The following is a 26,260-nucleotide window of genomic DNA, read 5'->3' as shown; positions in this document are numbered from 1 at the left end:
TGAGAAGCTTAAAAAATGTGTCTCCTCAGTTCCCAAACGTTTACTGAGTGTTGTTAAAAGGAAAGGCCATGTAACACAGTGGTGAACATGCCCTTTCCCAACTACTTTGGCACGTGTTGCAGCCATGGAATTCTAAGTTAATTATTATTTGCAAAAAAAAAAAAAAAAGTTTATGAGTTTGAACATCAAATATCTTGTCTTTGTAGTGCATTCAATTGAATATGGGTTGAAAAGGATTTGCAAATCATTGTATTCCGTTTATATTTACATCTAACACAATTTCCCAACTCATATGGAAACGGGGTTTGTACGTTATGGAAGTAGTTTGACATGTACTTAGGTATCAGGGAGGTGTAGTGGATTTTGTAGACTAGGCTCAGTCTGGAGCCTATATCACAATTAAATGCATTTTTAGGACAAAATACTCAAACAGTAACAATTATTGCATGTGAAATATTAAGCACTTTATTGGTCGTTGCATTCAAAATTGTCCGGGATAACAGACTTGGTCTAATAAGTCAGCATCTGATTATCATTTATGGTACAATAATATGGTGGTTTAGTCATCATGTTTAAGCTTCCTAATTTTGCCCTTATGACGGTCAATCTCCTTTTGTAGGCGCTCAATCTCCTTTTTGTGGTGCTCAATCTCCTCTGTATGGTGCTTCCTCAGTGCTTCCATCTGCTCCTTCTCCTTTTGCCTGCAAGTTGAAAGCATTTTTTTGGGGTAATTTTGCGATTATGGAAAACAACTAAAAGACATGAGAAAGTTATTCCATGTGATGGGTGTCACCTGAAGTACCGCTCCTCCTCTGCAACTCCTCGTTTTCCAAAGGCTCCCCCTGCTTCCCTCACGGCGCCTCCTGCCCCGCCACCTTTTCCTGCTCCCCTGCCTAGTTCACCAAGCTGGAATAACAGACCATATTCCAAAACATCAGTCATAATGCAGTGGTATATGTCTTTGGAACAATTCACCGGTATTCAACACATACTCTTCACACATGTTTAGAGTTTAATATGTAATCATTTCAACATTAACCTAAAAATATAACATATACTTTACAACGCTAGATGTAAAATGTCAATTTTTTTAATGCTTAAATCAGGGGAGTCCAAAATACGGCCTGGTGGCAATGTTTAGCCAGCAGATCAACTTTTTGTTGCCACTTAATAGTAATGCTGTACTGCGATAAACATATACTAGTGACTACACTAAAGTAAGCTATATATAAAGTATATATAAAGTAAGTATATATAAAGTAAGTCGTGATCAAAAGTTTACATACACTTGTAAAGAACATAATGTCATGGCTGTCTTGAGTTTCCAATACTTTATACAACTCTTATTTTTTTGTGATAGAGTGATTGGAGCACATACTTGTTGGTCACAAAAAACATTCATGAAGTTTGGTTCTTTTATGAATTTATTATGAGTCTACTGAAAATGTGACCAAATCTGCTAGGTCAAAAGTATACATACAGCAATGTTAATATTTGGTTACATGTCCTTTGGCAAGTTTCCCTGCAATAAGGCGCTTTTGGTAGCCATCCACAAGCTTCTGGTTGAATTTTTGACCACTCTTCTTGACAAAATTGGTGTAGTTCAGCTAAGTGTGTTGGTTTTCTGACATGGACTTGTTTTGTCAGCATTGTCCACACGTTTAAGTCAGGACTTTGGGAAGGCCATTCTAAAACCTTAATTCTAGCCTGATTTAGCCATTCCTTTACCACTTTTGACGTGTGTCTGGGGTCATTGTCCTGTTGGAACACCCAACTGCGCCCAAGACCCAACCTCCGGGCTGATGATTTTAGGTTGTCCTGAAGAATTTGGAGGTAATCCTCCCTTTTCATTGTCCCATTTAAAGCACCAGTTCCATTGGCAGCAAAACAGGCCCAGAGCATAATACTACCACCACCATGCTTGACGGTAGGAATGGTGTTCCTGGGATTAAAGGCCTCACCTTTTCTCCTCCAAACATATTGCTGGGTATTGTGGCCAAACAGCTACATTTTTGTTTCATCTGACCACAGAACTTTTCTCCAGAAGGTCTTATCTTTGGCCATGGGATGTCAGATGAAAGAAAAATGTAGCTGTTTGGCCACAATACCCAGCAATATGTTTGGAGGAGAAAAGGTGAGGCCTTTATTCCCAGGAACACCATTCCCACCGTCAAGCATGGTGGTGGTAGTATTATGCTCTCGGCCTGTTTTGCTGCCAATGGAACTGGTGCTTTAAATGGGACAATGAAAAGGGAGGATTACCTCCAAATTCTTTAGGAGAACCTAAAATCATCAGTGGTTGGGTCTTGGGAACGGTTAGGTGTTCCAACAGGACAATGACCCCAAGCCCACGTCAAAAGTGGTAAATGAATGGCTAAATGAGGCTAGAATTAAGGTTTTAAAATGGCCCTCCCAAAGTCCTGACACTTTGGTTACAAACGTGTGGACAATGCTGAAGAAACAAGTCCATGTCAGAAAACCAACAAATTTAGCTGAACTGCACCAATTTTGTCAAGAGGAGTGGTCAAAATTTCAACCAGAAGTTTGCCAGAAGCTTGTGGATGGCAACCAAAAGCGCTTTATTGCAGTGAAACTTGCCAAGGAACATGTAAAAAAATATTAACATTGCTGTATGTATACTTTTGACCGAGCAAATTTGGTCACATTTTCAGTAGACCCATAATAAATTATTAAAAGAACCAAACTTCATGAATGTTTTCTGTGACCAATAAGTATGTGCTCCAATCACTCTATCACAAAAAAACAACAGTTGTAGAAATTATTGGAAACTCACCACAGCCATGACATTATATTCTTTACAAGTGTATGTAAACTTTTGATCGCGACTATATAAGTTCCATTTATATTATACAGTACACACTGTAATAAATGTGAATGGCGTACAGTGTTCCCGCTTTACTTCACAGTTCACTTACTACGGTCACCATGCATCCCGGATTTTAAAGTACCATACGGTACCATTCAGTACATTAAGATTTGAGTACAAAGTAATTTTCATTTTAGAATTATGTAGGTTTTAGAGTGTGTTAAGTGATTTGGGAGCACAGGTAGTGTTTATAATTGTGTGGAAGACCTGTAGAGTGTGAAAATGGCTTATAAAGACTTTAAATGCATGTAATATTCATAAAAATCATAAAATAAATAGGGGTCCGGATCCGGAATGTAACCACTGCAATAATCAAAGAAACACTGTACTCACTTTTATGATGTACTGTAAATACAGTATTAGGGGTGTAAGTATATATAGTGCATCCGGAAAGTATTCAGAGCGCTTGACTTTTTCCACATTTGATGTTACAGCTTTATTTGAAAATGGAATAAATTAGTTTTTGTCCTCAAAATTCTACATACAATACCCCATCGGTGTACAAAACCCAAATCCAGGGAAGTTGGCACGTTGTGTAAATGGTAAATAAAAACAGAATACAATGATTTGCAAATCCTTTTCTACCTATATTCAATTGAATAGACTGCAAAGACAAGATACTTAACGTTAGAACTGGTAAACTTTGTTATTTTTTGCAAATATTAGTTCATTTGGAATTTGATGCCTGCAAAATATTTCCAAAAATTTGGCACAAGTGGCAAAAAAGACTGAGAAAGTTGAGGAATGCGCATCAAACACTTATTTGGAACATCCCACAGGTGAACAGGCTAATTGGGAACAGGTGGGTGCCATGATTGGGTATAAAAGCAGCTTCCATGAAATGCTCAGTCAATCACAAACAAGGATGGGGCGAGGGTCACCACTTTGTGAGCAAATTGTCGAACAGTTTAAGAACATAATTTCTCAACCAGCTATTGCAAGGAATTTAGGGATTTCACCATCTACGGTCTGTAATATCATCAAATGGTTCAGAGAATCTGGAGAAATCACTGCAAGTAAGCGGCAAGACTGAAAACCAACATTAAATGCCCGTGACCTTTGATTCCTCAGGCAGTACTACATCAAAAACCGACATCAGTGTGTAAAGAATATCACCACATGGGCTCAGGAACACTTCAGAAAACCACGGTCAGTAACTACAATTTGTCGCTACATCTGTAAGTGCAAGTTAAAACTCTACTATGCAAAGTGAAAGCCGTTTATCAACAACACCCAGAAACGCCACCGGCTTCGCTGGGCTCAAAATGATCTGAGATGGACTGATGCAAAGTCAAAAAGTGTTCTGTGGTCTGACGAGTTCACATTTCAATTTGTTTTTGGAAACTGTGGACGTCGTGTCTTCCGGACCAAAGAGGAAAAGAATCATCCGGACTGTTATAAGCGCAAAGTTCAAAAGCCAGCATCTGTGATGGTATGGGGGTGTATTAGTGCCCACGGCATGGGTAAATTACACATCTGTGAAGGCACCTTTAATGCTGAAAGGTACATACAGGTTTCGGAGCAACATATGTTGCCATCCAAGCAACGTCTTTTTCATGGACGCCCCTGCTTATTTCAGCAAGACAATGCTAAGCCACATTCTGTACGTGTTACAACAGCGTGGCTTCGTTGTAAAAGAGTGTGAGTACTAGACTGGCCTGCCTGTAGTCCAGACCTGTCTCCCGTTAAAAATGTGTGGCGCATTATGAAGCGTAAAATACGACAACGGAGACCCTGGACTGTTGAACAACTTAAGCTGTACATCAAGCAAGAATTGGGAAAGAATTCCACCTGAAAAGCTTCTAAAATTGGTCTCCTCAGTTCCCAAACGTTTACTGAGTGTTGTTAAAAGGAGAGGCAATGTAACACAGTGGTAAAAATACCATTGCGCCAACTTTTTTGCAATGTGTTGCTACCATTAAATTGGTAAGTTAATGAAAAAAAATTAAGTTTATTAGTTTGAAGTTGTCTTTGCAGTCTATTCAATTGAATAGAAGTTTAAAAGTATCTGCAAATCATTGTATTCTGTTTTTATTTACGATTTACACAACGTGCCAACTTCACTGGTTTTGGGTTTTGTAAACATAGGGTTTTTTGTTGGTTTTTTTAGAGATTTTTTTGCAAATTTATTGAAAATATAAAAATAAGAAACCACATGTACATAAGTATTCACAGCCTTTGCTCAATACATTACAGCAATTACAGCCTCAAGTCTTTTTGAATACGATGCCAGAAGCTTGGCACACCTATCTTTGGTCAGTTTCGCCCATTCTAACCTCTTTGCAGCACCTGAGAGGTTGGATGGGAAGCGTCGGTGCAAAGACATTTTCAGATCTCTTCAGAGATGTTCAATCGGACTCTAGCTGGTCCACTCAAGGATTTTTACACAGTTTACACCCCAGTCTGAGTTTAACAGCGCTTTGGAACAAGTTTTCATGCAGGATTTCTCTGTACATAGCTGTATTCATCTTTCCCTCTATCCTGACTAGTCTCCCAGTTCCTGCCGCTGAAAAACCTCCCCATAGCATGATACCGCCACCACCATGCTTCACTGTTGGGGTGGTATTGGCCTGGTGATGAGCAGTGGCTGGTTTTCTTCAAACATGACACCTGTCATTCGCACCAAATAGTCAATTTTGTCTCATTAAACCACAGAATGTTGTTTTTCATGTTCTGACAGTATTTCAGGTGCATTTTGGCAAACACCAGATGGGCTGCCATGTGCTTTTTTACGAAAGAATGAAGAATTAACCGTACAGACCTAAATAATGGATTGCTACAGAGATGGTTGTCCTTCTGCAAGGTTCTCCGCTAGGGCCCTTCTCTCCCGATCACTCAGTACACAGCCGTCCAGCTCTAGGAAGAGTCCTGGTGGTCCCAAGCTTCTTCCATTTGCGGATGATGGAGGTCACTGTGCTCACTGGGACCTTAAAAGCAGCGGATATTTTATGTACCCTTCCCCTTATTTGTGCCTCGAGACAATCCTGTCTCGGAGGTCTGCAGACAATTCCTTCGACTTCATGTTTGGTTTGTTCTCTGCCATGCACTGTCAAGTTTGGGACCTCATATATAGACAGGTGCGTTTCTTTCCAAATAATGTCCAATAATAATTAATACATTTGCAAAAATCTAACCCCCCCCCAAAAAAAACTGTTCCCATTGTCATTATGGGGTGTGTTGAATTTTGAGGACAAACATTATGTGGTAATGTGGAATAAGTCAAGCGCTGTAAATACTTTGGAAGTGCACTGTATGTAACGGAGTAACATGCACATTCATAATGATGCAGTGTTTTTGTATTTTGGTCATTTTAAGCATATGACGGCACATGAATGTGACAGACACATCACAATGTTCGCTATTTCCTTCAACAACAACAACAACTAGTCACGGCAGACTTTATGAAAGCCAACAAAGACTACTTTGGGACAAATGATGACCCGGAACCTTATACAAACCCTGTTTCCATATGAGTTGGGAAATTGTGTTAGATGTGAATATAAACGGCATACAATGATTTGCAAATCATTTTAAACCCATATTCAGTTGAATATGCTACAAAGACAACATATTTGATGTTCAAACTGATAAACATTATTTTTTTTGAAAATAATCATTAACTTTAGAATTTGATGCCAGCAACACGTGACAAAGAAGTTGGGAAAGTGGCAATAAATACTGATAAAGTTGAGGAATGCTCGTCTAAGACTTATTTGGAACATCCCACAGCTGTGCAAGCTAATTGGGAACAGGTGGGTGCCATGATTGGGTATAAAAACAGCTTCCCAAAAAATGCTCAGTCTTTCACAAGAAAGGATGGGGCGAGGTACACCCCTTTGTCCACAACTGCGTGAGCAAATAGTCAAACAGTTTAAGAACAACGTTTCTCAAAGTGCAATTGCAAGAAATTTAGGGATTTCAACATCTACGGTCCATAATATCATCAAAAGGTTCAGAGAATCTGGAAAAATCACTCCACGTAAGCGGCATGGCCGGAAACCAACATTGAATGACCGTGACCTTCGATCCCTCAGACGGCACTGTATCAAAAACTGACACCAATCTCTAAAGGATATCACCACATGGGCTCAGGAACATTTAAAAAAACCACTGTCACTAAATACAGTTCGTCGCTACATCTGTAAGTGCAAGTTACAGCTCTACTATGCAAAGCGAAAGCCATTTATCAACAACATCCAGAAACGCCGCCGGCTTCTCTGGGCCTGAGATCATCTAAGATGGACTCATGCAAAGTGGAAAAGTGTTCTGTGGTCTGACGAGTCCACATTTCAAATTGTTTTTGGAAATATTCGACATCGTGTCATCCGGACCAAAGGGGAAGCGAACCATCCAGACTGTTATCGACGCAAAGTTCAAAAGCCAGCATCTGTGATGGTATGGGGGTGCATTAGTGTCTAAGGCATGGGTAACTTACCGTACACATCTGTGAAGGCACCATTAACGCTGAAAGGTACATACAGGTTTTGGAACAACATATGCTGCCATCTAAGCGCCGTCTTTTTCATGGACGCCCCTGCTTATTTCAGCAAGACAATGCCAAGCCACATTCAGCACGTGTTACAACAGCGTGGCTTCGTAAAAAAAGAGTGCGGGTACTTTCCTGGCCTGCCTGCAGTCCAGACCTGTCTCCCATCAAAAATGTGTGGCGCATTATGAAGCGTAAAATATGACAGCGGAGACTGTTGAATGACTGAAGCTCTACATAAAACAAGAATGGGAAAGAATTCCACTTTCAAAGCTTCAACAATTAGTTTCCTCAGTTCCCAATCGTTTATTGAGTGTTGTTAAAAGAAAAAGTTATGTAATACAGTGGTGAACATGCCCTTTCCCAATTACTTTAGCATGTGTTGCAGCCATGAAATTCTAAGTTAATTATTATTTGCAAAAAAAAAAAAAAAGTTTATGAGTTTGAACATCAAATATGTTGTCTTTGTAGTGCATTCAATTGAATATGGGTTGAAAAGGATTTGCAAATCATTGTATTCCGTTTATATTTACATCTAACACAATTTCCCAACTCATATGGAAACGGGGTTTGTATTTCTGAGCCTGGATATACGGAAGATGAGCTACAAGTTTTAGAAGCTGAGTGATAAGCAGATCCAATAAGTAGCACTAAGTGCTAAACAAGAAATACAAACTACTAAAATAGCAAAACAATCACATGCTGTACAATGTCTGCTCTCACTTGGATGCAGACGGATGGGGTGTTTATATATTCCAGTTTAGATGAATAATTAATGATAATGCCCACACAGGTAAAAAAAAACAACAACCTGTGTCTAAGTTGAATGTCAACTTATCATACCAATGTTGTTAATAATTGGTTGATATTCAGGTCAGGACATGTAAATTGTCTGTGGTTTTTGGAAGTTTTTTTAGAGGGCTTTATGGGCTCAATAGATGACTCCCATGAGCTTCATTGTTAGCCACCTTGTACTTGCCATATGTTACAAATTAAAATGCATAAAAAAAGAAAGACATATATGTTCTTGTCTTACATAGGAATGTGAATGATAAGAACATTTAAAAAAAAAAGTGTAGTTTCCCTTTAAGAGTATTTACTTCAAAAATGTAAAACTGAACATACAAAAATAAAGTATGTCAATATTACTTACATACGATGCAAAATAACTTCTGTGATATATTCCAACATAGAAGAAATGCATTAAAACAAATACACTAGCTCGATGCTAACTCACATTGGATATGTCACATACATGCTACTGCATAGCATTAGTTATATTACAGGGCAATTAAAACATCTCAAAATTAAACGTACGGCTAAGATGCACATTACAATTAAACAGCTGATGTGTATTAATCAGAATACTTCCTGGCAGACACTTTATAGATCTTTTAAAAGTACTGTAAAGCAATTTATGTTGCAACTTGCCTGTGTATGTAGAGAGCTATATAAATAAAGTTTTGATTCATTGAACAATATACGAAACTGGCACGTTTAAGGGCATTAAACTATTTCTCACTGCCGCTCTCCACCTAGGACAAACTGTAATAAATGCATACTGGCAAATGGGACCCAGAAATGTAAGAAAACAAGATGTAACAACTGAATAGTATACAGTTCGTCAAGCACTTCTATCCAGCAGCGCCAAGATCCAGCATGCAGAACCCATTTATGATCACAAGAATATATCACTTGATTGATCAAACTTGATCTAATATTCCACTCTACAAAATAAGTAAAAAGTAGAGATCGAACAATATGTTTTTTTTTTCAGGGCCAATACCAATTATTAGTAATCAAGGGGGTCGATAACCGATATTTGGAGCCAATATTCATTTGCAGCAAAAGTTATTTAAACATCAATTGTATACTTCAGTAAACACCTGGATACGGCTTTAACATGGTTTTTGTAACATAATATTTTTGAAACGCCGTACCAGTAGCGTGGCCGCAAGTACGTCGCAGTCGAGCAGACCGGAAAAAAAATTCACACATCAAAACATATTTTGGAATTATTATTTACAATCAGAATACTTTTTATTCTTAAATTAATCAAAATGAAAAATAAAAAATCGGGCTACAGCAAAAAGAGAACTTTTCATATGCAAAGCAAAAGGGCCGTGCTTGAACAGTGGTTTGAAGGGACGGCGTGGCGAAGTTGGTAGAGTGGCCGTGCCAGCAATCGGAGGGTTGTTGGTTACTCGGGTTCAATCCCCACCTTCTACCATCCTAGTCACGTCCGTTGTGTCCTTGGGCAAGACACTTCACCCCTTGCTCCTGATGGCTGCTGGTCAGCGCCTTGCATGGCAGCAATGTGGAAATAGTGTCAAAGCGCTTTGAGTACCTTGAAGGTAGAAAAGCGCTATACATATATAATAAGTATAACCCATTTACCACTATGTACTTCACTATTTTTTTAAATACTAAATACTGGTATCCTATGAGTATATATTGTATCTGCTGATGTAGTTTTATTGAAGTTGTTAAAAGGCGCACTGCCGATGAATGGTCTATTTTTGATCTTTTTTCATATATTAGGCGCACCGGATTATAAGGCGCATTAAAAGGAGTCATATTATTCAAATTGTTTTCTAAATTGAAAAAACTTCCTTGTGGTCTACATAACATGTAATGCTGGTTCTTTGGTCAAAATGTTGCATAGATTATGTTTTACAGATCATCTTCAAGCCGCTTTCTGACAGTCGCTTCCAGATATTGTGGGCGGTCTTATTTACGTGGCTCACCTTCCGCAGCGTCTTCTCCCCGCCATCTTTGTTGTAGCGGTGTAGCGTGCAAGGACAGGAGTGGAAAAAGTGTCAAAAGATGGAGCTAACTGTTTTAATGACATTCAGACTTGACTTAAATCAATAACGGAGCAGCATCTCCTCATCCGGAAACAACAACACCGGAAATGTGTCCCGTGAAAAACCGTCCGATCGGAACTCTAATAATTAAAGTTCCTTGGGTGAATAATGTAAACTCACTACGCCGGTATGTTTTAGCGCTTTCACGGCGAGTTTACTGACAGATATAAGTAAGAACTTTACACTACTTTATATTAGAAATGGCAACAGCGGTGGATGAATGTCCCATAACAAGAAGATAGAGAAAAAGAAGAAGCTTAAAAACGACAATGCACATTTTTTCAGGATTTACGCAGATCCCAAATACAGATCAGCAGGTAAGAAAAGTTGCTTTTGCATAATAATGCGAAACAAAACGCCAGATAATATGTCTTACCTTATACACACACCATAATAATTCTCGTATGTTTAATGCGCCGACAATCCTTCAAGCGGTGCGGCTTCATAGCTTACCAAAGGCGTACTAAAACATTTTGATAGATTTTTGAGCGCCGTGTGTAATGTTCTATATTTTCAATGGAACATTTAAAATGTTGGCATCGTTTACTTGAAACCCATCATAGTGCAGGCTACACTTATCTCTTATGTTTGACTGCCATCTACTGGTCACACTTATCACTAACACTTATCATTACACCATGTACCAAATAAAATAGCTTTGAGGTGGTTAAGCTCAACCAAACTTATTCCTTACAATAGTCGCACCGGGTTATAAGGCGCACTATCGAGTTTTGAGGAAAAAAAAACGATTTTAAGTGCGTCTTATAGTCCGGAAAATACGGTATGTAATATTCAGGCTGATATTGGATCAGATTTATATTGGTATTCACTAGAGATGTCGATATTATCGGACTGCCGATATTATCGGCCGATAAAAGCTTGAAAATGTAATATCAGAAATGATCAGTATCGGTTTCAAAAAGTAAAATGTATGACTTTTTAAAACGCCGCTGTTTACACGTACGTAGGGGGAAGTACAGAGCGCCAATAAACCTTGAAGGCACTGCCTTTGCGTGCCGGCCCAATCACATAATATCTACGGCTTTTCACACACACAAGGGAATGCAAATGCATACTTGGTCAATAGCCATACAGGCCACACTGAGGATGGCCGTATAAACAACTTTAACACTGTTACAAATATGCGCCACACTGTGAACCCACACCAAACAAGAATGACAAACACATTTCGGGAGAACATCCACATCGTAACACAACATAAACACAACAGAACAAATACCCAGAACCCCTTGCAGCACTAACTCTTCCGGGACGCTACAATATACACCCCTGCAACCCGCAACCCCCTACCCCAGAAACCCCGCCCCCCCTAACCCCGCCCACCTCAACCTCCTCAGGCTCTCTCAGGGAGAGCATGTCCCAAATTCCAAACTTCTGTTTTGAGGCATGTTAAAAAAAAAAAAAGAACTTTGTGACTTCAATAATAAATATGGCAGTGCCATGTTGGCATTTTTTTCCCATAACTTGAGTTGATTTATTTTGGAAAACCTTGTTACATTGTTTAATGCATCCAGCAGGGCATCACAACAAAATTAGGCATAATAATGTGTTAATTCCGCGACTGTTTATATCGGTCTTGGTTGATATTGGAATCGGTAATTAACAGTTGGACAATATCGGAATATCGGCAAAAAAGACATAATCGGACATCTCTAGTATTGACCATTAGTCAAGAATGCAAAATCAGTACCGTATCGGAAGTGAAAAAGTTGTATCAAGACAACCCTAGTAGATACATAAAATAGTAGTGATATTAAAAAACACAAACAGAAGCGAGTTGATTTGTATTTCTAAAAACAATAGTTTTGATGTTATTTTTTGCTCACTTTTTGTCTTTCCCACAAAATTAAACACAACCTCATGTTTAAATTATGCAAATTAGATGATGGCGCCGTCACACCCCACGCCACAGATAAATTTCAGTCCTATTGTAAACACTGTTCAGATAGATATTTGCACCAAATATCTCACAATGGCCTCCCCATTCTTCAATTATACAGTCTGCAGCCCTCGGGGAAAACCGTTTGTACAAACCTGCTTGAAGTAAACAAACTGCCACACCTTTAGAAGATACCTTTAGTGAAGCGTTCTTGTCATTTCCTTGCAGAAAATCCCCATTGAGAGCTGCTTGCGTTCCCGTGCCCACGTCACTCAATGTTTACAAAACGTGTGAATCATTCTGAATCGTGTAGTATTTGTCGGCATGTTGCCAGAACAAGACTGACAGAATCCGCAAGACTAAAAAGAGCTGAAGGGGCGCGAAGTCCAAACCTTCTAGAACGAAAACGAGGTCACTCACTCCAACTTTGAGACGAAGTCGTAAGGTTGGCGTAAACATCAGCACGATAATGTCAACATGAGAGGTGTCATTACGTCAGCGTTTACCTGTTCAGATGCCGTTCTAATCTGAGAGGCGATACATCCTCTCAGATTGGTTCTCAAAAGAAGCCGAGACATAATCCTACAGATATCGGCTGTTGTTGCCACGCCAGCGCGAGTTAAAGTACCCCTTTAACCCTCCTCTCTGCCAAAAATGCGGAAATGTGTATGGACGCGACGTTGCCAGATGGGGAATGACACATTATCGTATCTTGATGGAGAGTGTTTTCTTTAAAAATGACTGTACTCACACTATGCGAGATGGCTTAGAATCTGCAGCTACAGTACAACATTGCCACAGACCAGGTATAGTATGCGTTATAAAGGCATTTAACGTGGTAACATTTAAATAAACTGTAGGGGGAAAAAAAGCTGCTTTGGTCTCACAGTGCCCTCACGCGGCTGAAACTTTGCACAGTAACAATTAGGGCTGTGAATCTTTGGGTGTCCCACGATTCGATTCAAAATCGATTTTTTCCCCCAATTCAACACGATTCTCGATTCAAAAACGATTTTTTTTCCCGATTCAAAACGATTCTCTATTCATTCAATACATAGGATTTCAGCAGGATCTACCCCAGTCTGCTGACATGCAAGCAGAGTAGTAGATTTTTGTAAAACGCTTTTATAATTGTAAAGGACAATGTTTTATCAACTGATTGCAATAATGTAAATTTGTTTTAACTATTAAATGAACCAAAAATATGACTTATTTTATTTTTGTGAAAATATTGGACACAGTGTGTTGTCAAGCTTATGAGATGCGATGCAAGTGTAAGCCACTGTGACACTATTGTTCTTTTTTATTCATTTTTTTATAAATGTCTAAAGATCATGTCAATGAGGGATTTTTAATCACTGCTATGTTGAAATTGTAACTAATATTGATACCGTTGTTGATAATATTTATTTTTGTTTCACTACTTTTGTTTTGTTTTGTGTCGTGTTTGTGTCTCCTCAATTGCTCTGTTTATTGCAGTTCTGAGTGTTGCTGGGTCGGGTTTGGTTTTGGAATTGGATTTTGTTGGATTGATTAATAAAAAAAGCTAAATTAAAAAATAATTAAAAATTAATAAATACATTTTAAAAAATCGATTTAAAAAAAATGAGAATCGATTCTGAATCGCACAGTATGAGAATCGTGATTCGAATTCGAATCAATTTTTTCCCACACCCCTAGTAACAATTATCGGGATGTGTTTGCAAATGTATCGAAGTGGTCTATTTATTGTGGGCTTTGAATGCAACAATGGTGGCTCCCAATCAATAAACAATTGATTATTGATTGGATAACTATTGTACGCAAGTGGCGTTCAAAATTAAGTAAATTGATGCTTGAAAAAATTAAAATAAATAAATAAATTGATAAATAAATAAAAATGTTGATTAAAATAAAAAAATAATTTAAATAAATTACATGTATTTTTTTTATTTGCAAACAACTTGATTATTTGTGTTCTTAAAGCTGCTAAACGGTGGTTTTAACCGCTTTTTGATTGATTGATTGAGACTTTTATTAGTAGATTGCACAGTACAGTACATATTATATATATATATATATATATATATATATATATATATATATATATATATATAGTATAGTACATACGAGTTTCCCTCTTACACACATGTTTTTGTGTGCTATGGCTAAGAGGTTTTTTTTTTAAATGTTTTTGTTATTTTAAATTTTTAAAATTTTTTTCTCCCTTGGCCTCAGTCTGGACCCCCTCTCCAGGGGCCCAGGCATAAACTGAATTTTTTTGTATTTAATTTTTTTTCTCTCCCTCCCAGCGTTTACCTGTTTCTCACCATTTTTGTAAGGGCCGCCGGAAGTTGGCAGACCCTTCAGCGATCCTGTTCTGTCTCCCTGTAATGTTTGTCTGCTCTTGAATGGGATTGTGCTGAAAATGTTAATTTCCCCTCGGGGATTATTAAAGTATTTCTGATACTGATTCTGATTCTGATATTGCTGCTCACTGCTCCCCTCACCTCCCAGGGGGTGGAACAAGGAGGTGGGTCAAATGCAGATGGTAATTTCACCACACCTAGTGTGTGTGTGTGTGACTATCAGTGGTACTTTAACTTTAACTTTAACATGCAGCAATCCAAGGATATGATCATAATTCTTGTGAAATTAATGTTTAATGTCAATACCCGACCTGTCTTTTGTGCCTTTAAAAAAGAATTGTAACTTTACTTTAAAACGCTTTTGTACCTCTAACAACCAAAAAGCTGTGAAAACTGTGATGCTGTGCTCCAAATTTGGACTATTTACAGAACTTTACACATTGCTACATATATATATATTTTGCATTGTACTGCAGTTGTTTTATTGAGTTTACAACCCCCTGGCGCTGTTTTGTACTGTTGTTGTTCATATGTTTATTTGTAAATGATGATGATTATAAACAAAGATTTATATAAAAAAATAAATACAATAAAAATAAATTAATGAATGTTTAATAACACCAAATTATAATTGCCTTTTATTTTTGTATATCATCGATGACATTTGCATTCCCATAAAATAAAATATATAAATGCACAGTAAACATTGATTGTAAAATAAATGTTTTTATTAAGGATAGTGTCCTGCACAGGCTGCACATATTGCATATTTAATCAAACAATTGATTAATTCAAACTACCCTCAAGGTAATAATTTGTTGCCTGTTACTGCTTAAATCAGGGGTGTCCAAAGTGGGGCCCAGTGGCATATTGTTGGGGACAAAATCAACAGCAAAATTGTAAGAAAAAGAAACAAAAAAATCGGAATGTAATGAGAAAAAAGCTGACATTTTTCCAATCTATTGATGATTATTAATACACTTGGTCACCTATAACACAAAGCTTACAAAATGTTTGTCTTTAAATACATATAACTGTTTTTAGCATATTTTTTTTTAATAAAAAAAAAAAGGCCCCTATTTCCTTTGACATTTTATGCAGCCTTTAATGAAACAAGTTTAGACACCCCTCAACAAAATCATTAAAAGGGTTAGAAAAATAGTAAAATAAACTAAAAGTAAACCTAAAGTTTAGTTAATTAGTTAATTAATAATTACAAATAAGACTAATTTATGAATTAATTAATTTGAAAAATTACAGCAACAACAATAAACACTGTTAAAGGTGTAACTGAACATAAATATTTTTGAACAGGCTGAATTGTTGACACACTAAGTTATGCAGTTACACAATTGTAATATTGTTATTATTGTGTTCTTACGGGAGGAAAAAATAACAGTAAAAATGTAAGAAAAAAAGCAACAAAATCGGAATGTAATGAGAAAAAGTTGAAATGTTCTAACTAATAATTAACAACAATATAATTAGTCATCTATTACACAGAGCTGACACAAAGCACTGTCTTTAAAATTGTTTATAAATATATAAATAAATATATATATATATATATATATATATATATATATATATATATATACACAAAAAGATATCTGTTTTTAGCATTTTTTTTTTTTAAATTTAAAAAATATCCAAATTTAGTATGCTGCCCTTAAATCCTTAAAATATGTTACATTTGATCAATTTAATTGAGTTTATTTGGAAAAAAAAGTAATGTTATTTCATTGTTTTTTGGTTATTTGTTTACTTTTAGAATACATTTTTTGTTACATCACTGTAACGTGCTTATAATATCAACATGCTATTAAAGGTGCCATATGTAATAATGTGGCCAGAAATGGTACTGCAATTAAGGTACAATTCTGTAGTGCCCTCCCACTCTCCATGACTGAGGTTGCCAGATACGCAGCCGAATCCGACTCCTACTCCAAGGAACTTCTAATGGCAATCGACGAGTCCTATGCTGTAGGTTTCTATTGTTTATGCCTCTTGCAAGATGGTTTACTAATTAATTATGCCACATTTTACTGATGTCGATTAGTCAAATGTATTTATAAAGTTACGCTGCAATATTTTTGTCGAGAGCCGGGACAGATTGTTGGCATTAAAATGTCTAGTTTTACCGCACGGACCACCATTGAAATATATTACAGTTTGTATATATAACAATATATAATATATTATATATTGCATAGGCCTACTTTGATGGCAAGCCAAGGCCAACAGTAAAATTACCGCCGCATTTTGTTCAGAATAACTCCATGTTGCATCCAACCTGATGCACTGCATGCTCTTCCATGTACGCACATCACCGTTTTCCAGTGCAGAGCGTAATTTTATGAGCCAACTCACGTTACGCAAAAAGCAAGTTACGTATAAATCATAAAGCCTACTACCATGTCAATACACAAAGTAGAAAATCATTACATGTAATGCATTATATTGTGCCGAGCAAATACCACCCCATATGTGCCTGATGCACATAAAGTACCAGAAACCGCAATTAGCCGTGCTAATTGTCAGGTTCAAACACTGATGACATCTATTAAACAGACAAAGAAGCAAGGAATCAAACAGAGACATAATTAAATTGAGCTCAATTGAGGAGAAACGTCTTGGCTGTACTCTTGTACAGTCTCCCACCACATTCTGACGAAAGATTGTACGCTTCCTCTTTTATTTGGACTTTCCCTGATTTACATTGCAACAGCTGTTTCTAAAGGAAGGGGGTCATAAACAGCCGCTGCCTTTGGTCACAAAACAGTTCAAAGAAAAGGTGCCTGGAGGGGGGTCAGGTCCTGCTTCCTCTCCGTTTTGTAGATCTCGGGTCAAGATAAAATCTTCCTGTGGATTTCAATACATCAAAGAAACCGACACTTTCATGTCGTTTCCCATCCTACACAGTGGAGTTTTACAAGCCTTTTGATTGGTAAGATCAAAGACAGCTTTTGTCTGCTCGCCGGGAACTCATTGAAACACAAAGTTTTGTGATAACTTAGATACAATTATTCTGACACTAATGTAAGAACGCATTCCCTCAGCGTATCAGCATATTGAGAACAAAATAGGCACATATCCACATAGGTTTTATTTGTCGAAAATATATTTTGCCCTGTCAGTTGGATGACACATCAACATACAGGGGTAACGGGCATCTATTTCCCTCGTTAGCCTACATGTTGATGTGTCATTGACCAGGCTAGCATGCTAAGCATTACACTAAGAGCTGAGCATCACACTAAGCATTTGTTGCACGAACATACTAGCTTTGTTAGACAAGATCATATACTTTATTGGACAATAAAATTTACATACAAAATGTCTATTTCCATTTATTACAAGTAATAAGAAAACGTAAATGCCTTACTTACCTATCAAGGAGGAAATTATCAAGTTTGGCGTCAAATGAAAACATTTTCTCCGCCTTCAATCGTCTCAATCTTTCAAAGGCATCCCCGATACATTGTTTTGTTCCTGGCTTTATCATGAATATTTTGAGAATCGTAACAAGGTCTTTTACTGACATGTTTAGTAACTTTACCAGTGGCAGTAGCTCGACGAAGGTGATGGATGTGACACACTCACGGACTTTCTAATTGGTCAAACTGTAGAGGGCGTGGCATCGAAATGAAAATAATAACATTATTTCAGGGCTGTAAATCTAATATTGAAATGAGCATATCTCGGCCGAACTACCATTATCAGTTATAAAGGTATTCGAAAAGAACAGGATTTATTAATTAATGCCTTTTGACATATCAGGGCCATTTAGGGCTATATAAATAAACATTGATTGATTGATTGATTTAATGATGACTTGACATGAAAGTACTCCGTATGGCACCTTTAACGCAAATGTCATGGCTGTGTTTCATGTATTTTGCTAATTCTGTGTAAAATGGCAAACAACAAAATGGCACCACTGTGGTGGAATGGCCCCAAAACATTTCCAAGAAGGATCATATTGGATGATTTTCTACTTTGGATTTTCAGAGGTTTAATGATTCAGTTCAGAGTAGTAACAGAGTTGCAACAAATGATGGCAGTATTCCATCATAAACATTGATGAAGCTTATTTTCACCAGGGGTGTCCAAACCTTTTTCACACAGAAAAATCAAAGCATGCGAGGCCATTTTGATACAATACAATATACATACAGTGAATACAATATATATATATATATATATATATTTTTTTAACCTTTAGGGCTCCACTCAAGTTTGGTCCCAGGGACCCGAAAAGTCTCAGTCATCATTAAAAAAAAAAAAAAGAAAGTAATATGTTAATTTTTTTATTTTTTTATTCAACGCTTAAATCCCTAGATCAACTTCAGGTCTATCTGTCGATATAAAGTAATTAAACAATTAAATGTTAAATGTTTTATGCACTTTTTGTCAAATGTTTTGTTGGAAAAAAACGCAAAATATGCAATATTCTCCTCAGAAAGATTTTCAAAGTGAAATGTTTGGTGTGAAGTAAGTGGAGCCTCAAATAGGTCAATATTTCACAACGTTGATTTTAGTTCATCATTATTTTATGAGCAATGACAGTTTAAACCACCCACCCCAATACATTTCTCATAAAACACTCATTACATGGTTAGTCATATATTTTTTTTATTTTTTTTTATTTTTATACTTTCACCAGTTAAGTCTCCAGATTAAATTCAGATCTATATAGTTTTTTTTTTTTTTTTGTCCTGTCCAGCTCCTCAGGCAAATCATATAGTTGATGTAGATGCCCATGTCGGCTGTTCAGATTTACTTTACAAAAGAGAAGTACAGGATACTTCTCTTGTTGCCTTATTTGTATTTGACTTTATTAAATGTATTTATAATATCGTTTGGTGCAGCCGGGCCGGAGCAGGAGGGTATAGAAAGATAAAAAAAGGAAGACAGATGGGGAAATTGTGGGGACAAGAGGGGGATTAGACAGAGAGACAAAAACAACAACAGCAAACACAACAATAACAACAACAACAACAACAACAACAATAGAGCAACATCAGCAAATAGGACATGTACAAATATGATGGTAAAAGTGATAGCAAATAAGCAGTTAGCGAACATAAAGAATAATACAGAAATGACAATGAGCATTATTACACTACAAATGGAGCGATACAGATACCAATAGAAATAGCGCTATTGATAATGAACAATACCAATAATTTACCTTTATTATCAACAATACAGTTGTTCAAATGCAACAATACATATACGTAATGATAACTAGAGATACTAAAGAATGCAGAAAAATGGAGGGGTAGAAAGAGAAGCAACCTATATTAACCTTGTAGATTGTTATAGTAACAATAGGTTAAGCTTTGTCAGTGTGCCATGTGTTACCCAGCTTACCCTAGGGCAACAACGTTAATATATGTTTGATGAAACGTGATTATGTGCATGAGTGTATGTATGTATATGTACTAGTATAACTATATAGGTTTTTTTTAAATAAACATATCTTTTAATCTTTCTGTCTAATGCTCTCTTGGTCAAAGAACAAGTTGTTTTTTTTATAGCAAACAAACTATGTTTTCCCTCAAAACATATTTCAAAGTGGAATATTTGATGTGAATTAACTGGAGCCTGTATGGTAGCTTTGTCTTATTAGAGTCAAAATTAAAACTTAATCGCATTATATTTTACCTGTTTACTTTTGTATTCCACTTTTTCATGTTTTTTTAATAGTGTTTTTAGAACGTGCAGAGGCCCGTTAAAAAAAATTAGCTGCGAGCCGCAAATAGCCCCCGGGCCGCACTTTGGACACCTCTGATTCACACGGTTCTATACTGATTTTTTAGGATTCATACTTTCAGCTTCAAGATGATTAAATAAATTCCACATAGAACATTTGGGCTGAGTCATCACAACTGAATCCCTTGTATTTATAAAGTTGTATTTCATTTTAATTAGTCAACTCATAATTTACTGTAACTGTTATAATGCCACCAACTGTTCAAATGTATGATGTTTGATGCCTTAATCAGCCATTGTAAAAATGATATACCTCTAACAATGGTATTCTAAAGAATGTCATAGGGACTAAATGTACATTTCTTGTACACTCACGCATATAGAAACCTAACTCCAATGTCTATTTGGTTTATGAAATAATTCCATGGTCATTCGCAGACAGACTTCCGTTCCACAAGACCCACAGAGCAGTCAGTTACCTGCATCCTTTCAAAGCAGCTCAAGTGTTGCCATAGGAAATAGTATCCTGGCAACAGCACTAACCTGAGCAAGGTCATGCAGACAATTGGAGCTCTGGTACAATTTCCCCTCATGAATTAATCCATTTTTAATAATGTCTTGCTTGCCCTAACATTCTATTTAAACACAATATTTGTTATTGACCTTGAATGTATTGTTAATGAATTCACATTACAATCACGTGGCTCAGATAGGTTTGTATATCAAGCATAATGCACAAAATCAACCTTTTCAAACCGGTGTACCGCAAATAATCGAACAGAACATCATTTAAAAGCATTCCTACATTTTAGGAAAGGCTTTTTGGATGGAAAATGTTTGATTGACAACACTAAATTGGCCCTGGTGTATGGATGTGTGGGTGAGTGTATTCTGTTTATCGGTGTTGGCCCTGCGATGAGAAGGCGACATGTCCAGGGTGTACCCCGCCTTCTGCCCGTGTGCAGCTGGGATAGGCTCCAGCACCCCCGCTACCCCATAAGGCAGTGGTCCCCAACCTTTTTTTAAACTGCGGACCGGTCAACGCTCGAAAATTTGTCCCACGGACACATTTTTGGTCATAAAAAAATACAATCGTGTGCTTACGGACTGTATCCCTGCAGACTGTATTGATCTATATTAATATATAATGTAGGAACCAGAAATATTAATAACAGAAAGAAACAACCCTTTTGTGCGAATGAGTGTGAATGAGTGTAAATAGGGGAGGGAGGTTTTTTGGGTTGGTGCACTAATTGTAAGTGTATCTTGTGTTTTTTATGTTGATTTAATAAAAAAAAAAAAAATACAAACAGTATATATATTTTTTTATTTTTTTTATTTTTTATTTCTTGTGCGGCCCGGTACCAATCGATCCACGGACCGGTGGTTGGGGACCACTGCCATAAGGGACAAGTGGTAGAAAATGCATGGATGGATAAATTGAAGTAAAAACATGAAAACAAGAGGGAAACATCAAATAACACAATGGACATAAATTACATTAAAAGATGCAACCCGCTGGCACTTCATCGGCCACCATTTCTACATCAAGGGTTGGAATTGGGGGTTAAATCACCAAAAATGATTCCCGGGCGCGTCCACCGCTGCTGGTCACTGCTCCCCTCATCACCTCCCAGGGGGTGATCAAGGGTGATGGGTCAAATGCAGAGAATAATTTCGCCACACCTAGTGTGTGTGTGACAATCATGGGTACTTTAATTTAACATAACACAGCCATGCCCGTAACTACCATTGTCTACCATGTCCTTTTTTAAGTCTTTTTTTTAAGTGACAAAAAGAATCCTCTCTCAATCTTTGGTCGTGCACAGACCGGCTACGACTCCAGACAACAACGTAACGCAATGAGGTCCACGTTTATTTTAAACATCATTCGATCCGAAACGTGCTGGGGAACTGCACTTAAAAAAAAAAAATGTTCACAATCATTATGAGAGACAAGAACACATGTTTTTTTCATTAGTTTTTTCCATTCTAAAGATGATTAAAAAATGCTCGCAAGATGCGGCTAATTGGAGTCACCATTGTTGCCCTTTAAAACAACTTCAAAACCCTCCATCAACATTGTATTTACACTCTACAAGTATATATATAATGTAGTAACAGACACGTTCATAATAATACTTAACATGTTCAATATTTACTTTATTTTGGTCAACATAAGTTATTTCCTCAGCGCATTTTTCCTTTCCCACAGCAACGCACTTACTGCAACAAATGTGTGTTCCTACTTCAGGAAACAGTTCTAATCTTGGCATACAACAACAGACAACAAAGATGGCTATTTTTGGACAAATGAGGATTCACAACCTTATCTTTTTTGAACCGGAATATACAGAGGATGAACCGCTGGTTATGGAAGCAAGCACAAAGAGAGGGTGAAACGTTAGTGCAGACGGAAGCCAAGAGAGTCAGGACCAGTGTGACTTGACGCTGCAAATGTGGAACTGGGAGATAGTAGACATAAATCAACAGGAGAAAACTTCCCTGGCCAGCTTGACCAAGAGGGCGACTGTCCATCAAGTGAGTCACTATAATATTGATCATGATACATGCAGCACATCATGCTTGTTAGCAATGTTCCCTCTGATTTTTCATGTGTGGGAGCAAACGCCAAAATTCCCTGAGCATTCACTGGAGCAACATCAGACGTGCACACTGTGGCCATACCAGCATCACGCCTGTCTCAAACCTGATATGATAACGATTCAAATGGACTGGACTTGCACATGAAGTCGGGACCCGGGGTGACCACTCCTTATGCATCAGTCGGTGACGTCTCTGCGCCCCTATGTGTCTACATGCAAGAGGATCCCCTGCTGGCCCCACTATGGACTGGACTCTCACATTATTAACCGTATCCACTAAGCATCCATTGCACCGGTAACCCGGGGGGGATGCCCACATCTGTGGTCCCTCTCAAGGTTCCTCGTTGTTCCCATTGGGTTGAGTTTTTTCCTGCCCTGATGTCGTTGTGGCTTGTGCAGCCCTTTGAGAAATTTGTGATTAAGGGCTATATAAGTCATAAATCAATCAATCAATCAATGTTTACTTATATAGCCCTAAATCACGAGTGTCTCAAAGGGCTGCACAAGCCACAACGACATTCTCGGCTCAGATCCCACATCAGGGCAAGAAAAAACTGAACCCAATGGGATAACAAGGAGAAACCTTGGAGGGGACCGCAGATGTGGGATGTGGGATCTAACATAATAGTGAGAGTCCAGTCCATAGTGGGGCCAGCAGGAGACCATCCCGAGCGTAGACGGGTCAGCAGCGCAGAGACGTCCCCAAAACCCCTAAACTTTGATTGATTGCAATTTAAAATTCCCACTTTCCAGTACAAATGGAATGCAGCATTAGACAATTTCACTGACTGTAGCACAAAATTGAGTGAAGTGCAGGAGTAGCTTTCACCATTGTTATTCTGTAGTTAGGTCCATAGGTAATTGGACAGTGCTCATGACTTTTCCTTCATATACAGGGGTACCTCAACATACGAGCTCAGTTGGTTCTACGATCGAGCTCGTAACTCAAAACACTCGCATATCTCAAATCAACACCGCTCACTGAAATGATTTGAAATCAATTTAATCCGGGCTTTGTGTTATGTGTACAGGGGAAAGGAGACGGCACAGACAGGAGGGATGTCGTCTAGCTCTATTTATTTATATGTATAAACAATATATAAATATGAAAATAATATTATTAATAAACAAGAGAATGGAGTGTGACTAAATCCAAGAGTGTATGGTGTGCGACTATGTGTGGAGAGTGTTACCCGGAAGTGTTGAGCGAGGTGTGGTAATCCAAGGGTGGGGCAAAACAAGCTCGGAGATCCGTGAGACAGACGTGAGATCGAGGGGAGGAGAGAGGCGTCAAAAGTCCGTGTCCAGGCGGGAGGTCGAGATCCAAAATGCAGCCAGGGGAGCAGAGGGAACGCGGGACGACGAGACACACGGCTTGTGACGCGGGAACGGAGGTACGCTGCTGGAACGACAAGGAGGACACGAGACAAAATGAACACGACAGGTAGCTATGTTCTGGCGCGGGATAGCAGGTTGTGCAGGCTTATGAATGCAGGTCCTCTGATCAGTGACAGGTGCGCTGATTGCTGGCGATTGATTGCAGCTGCTTGCTGCAGCCGGACTGACGCGCCGGAGTTGCGCTCAGCGCAACACACACACGTATGCGCACTGATGTGCGCTCGGGCCGTGACACTTTGCCCTTGTTGAACACCACAATCTTAACATGTAACATGCCTATTAAAAGAAACACTTTTAGATTAAAAAAAATATGGTTTGAAAAACAATACAATAGCATGTACTACAAACAGTTACAGTGGTTTTATGAAATAATGTTATAATGTTGTTCAGCGTTTAACTTCGGTGCGGGCTTGTGTAGGTGTCTTCTACCAGCTGATTCTCTGTCCTGTAACAATAGGAACTGTTTTTGGTTATGTTGGACACGGATATCTTTGTGGCCGTGTACCAAAGGTAATGTTTGATCTGTCAATTTGTTGATTCAGAACAAGACAGAACAAAGTACTACACATCAAATGCACTTTTGGCAGCATTTTAATGGATATATATTAGTTCTTTGGACGTTTGCTGTCTCCGGTTTTGTGTGTGCTGCGGTCAAACTGATTCGCCCGGTTGGCTTACCTTTACAACAGGCTTTTAATGGTTAATTTATCTGATTTCTTTAAATTTCTGTGTTTGTTGGTCCGGTTTGTGTCTATCTGTGGACAGTCACTACTTCATCCGCATATGCAAGGAGGCTCATAACTCAAATTAGGCTCGCAATTTAAAGCATGACAAAAAAGCCAAGAGGCAGCTCATATCTCAAAATACTCGTAAGTTGGGGTAGTTGTTAACTGAAGTGACACTGTACAGTATCGCCACAATGAATGTAATATTAAACGATATGGCTAAAGTGACGAGAGAGTCTGTTTTGTCTTGCGGTGTCTTGTTTGGTGTTCCTTGGTAGAGCCACGGGGCCGCAGCTGTGTGTACTTTCTAATTAGGCATTGATGCCACGTTTGTCAGATTCGAGAGTGTTTTCCTGTCAACACCATCCTGCATGGGCCCACAATTACCACAACAGGTCTGGTATATAAAAGGATAAAAATTACATGAAAACAAGGAAAAACAAGCGTGAAGGTTCAGAGATGAGTGAGGTCTTGCTCCCAGCGTCTGCAGTAATTTGGTCACTGTACCGGATTGTCGTAGTGAAGAGAGAGTTCAGCCGGAAGTCAAAGCTCTTGATCTACCAGTCAATCTACGTTCCTATCCTTACTTATGGTCATGAGCTGTGGGTAGTGACCAAAAGAACAAGATTCCGGGGTACAAGAACATTAGTTTCATACGTAGGGTGGCTGGACTTACTCTAGTAAGGGATTTAGTAATTCAGGAGGAGCTCAGAGTAGAGCCGCTGTATCTTCGCATTGAGAGGAGCCAGTTGATGTGACTTGGGTATGTAGTACAGATGCTTCCTGAACTGTGTGTGAACTGAAAGAGGTGGAAGGCAGGGTTTTCCTACTCAGTCCGCTGTCCCCACGACCTGGACCCGGATAAGAGAGGAGAAAATGGATGGCTGGAGGAAAAGGGAAAACCTCCCGGGACAAATATTCTCCCGAAAATCTCCCGATTTTCAGCCGGAACTGGAGGCCACGCCCCCTCCAGCTCCATTCGGACCTGAGTGAGGACAGCCTTTTTTCATGACGGGAGGACAACAGGGTGACAATAACTAAATCATCCAGACTAGAGATAAATTGTATTATTATGTTTATCTTACCTAAAAACAAATATATTTATTAATTAAAAAACAAAAACAAAAATACAAATACATTTTTACTATATTTTGCTAAAAACATCAAAATTAATTGTATTTTTATTTGTACTTTTTCTGACACCTTATTACATCCAGCCATAGAATTATACATTAAAATAAACATATTTGAAATAATTAATTTTAAATGATCATAATTCATTTAAAATGACCATATTTAATTATTAAAATAATTGCTTGTTTATC

The 26,260-nt window shown here is 38.0% G+C and overlaps 1 protein-coding gene across 1 annotated transcript; it reads right to left on the bottom strand.

Annotated features, from left to right (window-relative positions):
* Positions 1 to 439: 439 nt before the first annotated feature.
* Positions 440 to 12,831, bottom strand: atp5if1a (ATP synthase inhibitory factor subunit 1a). Its single transcript, XM_061983411.2, has 3 exons — positions 12,647 to 12,831; positions 794 to 906; positions 440 to 701 (listed from the first exon to the last, which is right to left on the bottom strand). Exons 1-3 carry the CDS (start codon positions 12,716 to 12,718, stop codon positions 560 to 562), a joined length of 327 nt encoding a protein of 108 aa, XP_061839395.1. The 5' UTR covers positions 12,719 to 12,831; the 3' UTR covers positions 440 to 559.
* Between the last annotated feature and the right edge of the window lie 13,429 nt (positions 12,832 to 26,260).

The sequence above is a fragment of the Nerophis lumbriciformis genome, linkage group LG21 (genome assembly GCF_033978685.3).
Source record: "Nerophis lumbriciformis linkage group LG21, RoL_Nlum_v2.1, whole genome shotgun sequence".
Taxonomy (NCBI): Eukaryota; Metazoa; Chordata; class Actinopteri; order Syngnathiformes; family Syngnathidae; genus Nerophis; species Nerophis lumbriciformis.
This window is presented reverse-complemented; position numbering and strand designations above follow the sequence as displayed.

Coding starts and splice junctions, on each gene's coding strand:
- atp5if1a (XM_061983411.2), bottom strand. CDS start 12,718: ATGTCTCGGCTTCTTTTGAGAACCAATCTGAGAGGATGTATCGCCTCT. Junction 907..12,646: donor TTAGAACGGCATCTGAACAG/GTAAACGCTGAC, acceptor CTGTTATTCCAG/CTTGGTGAACTAGGCAGGGG. Junction 702..793: donor GAGGAGGAGCGGTACTTCAG/GTGACACCCATC, acceptor TTCAACTTGCAG/GCAAAAGGAGAAGGAGCAGA.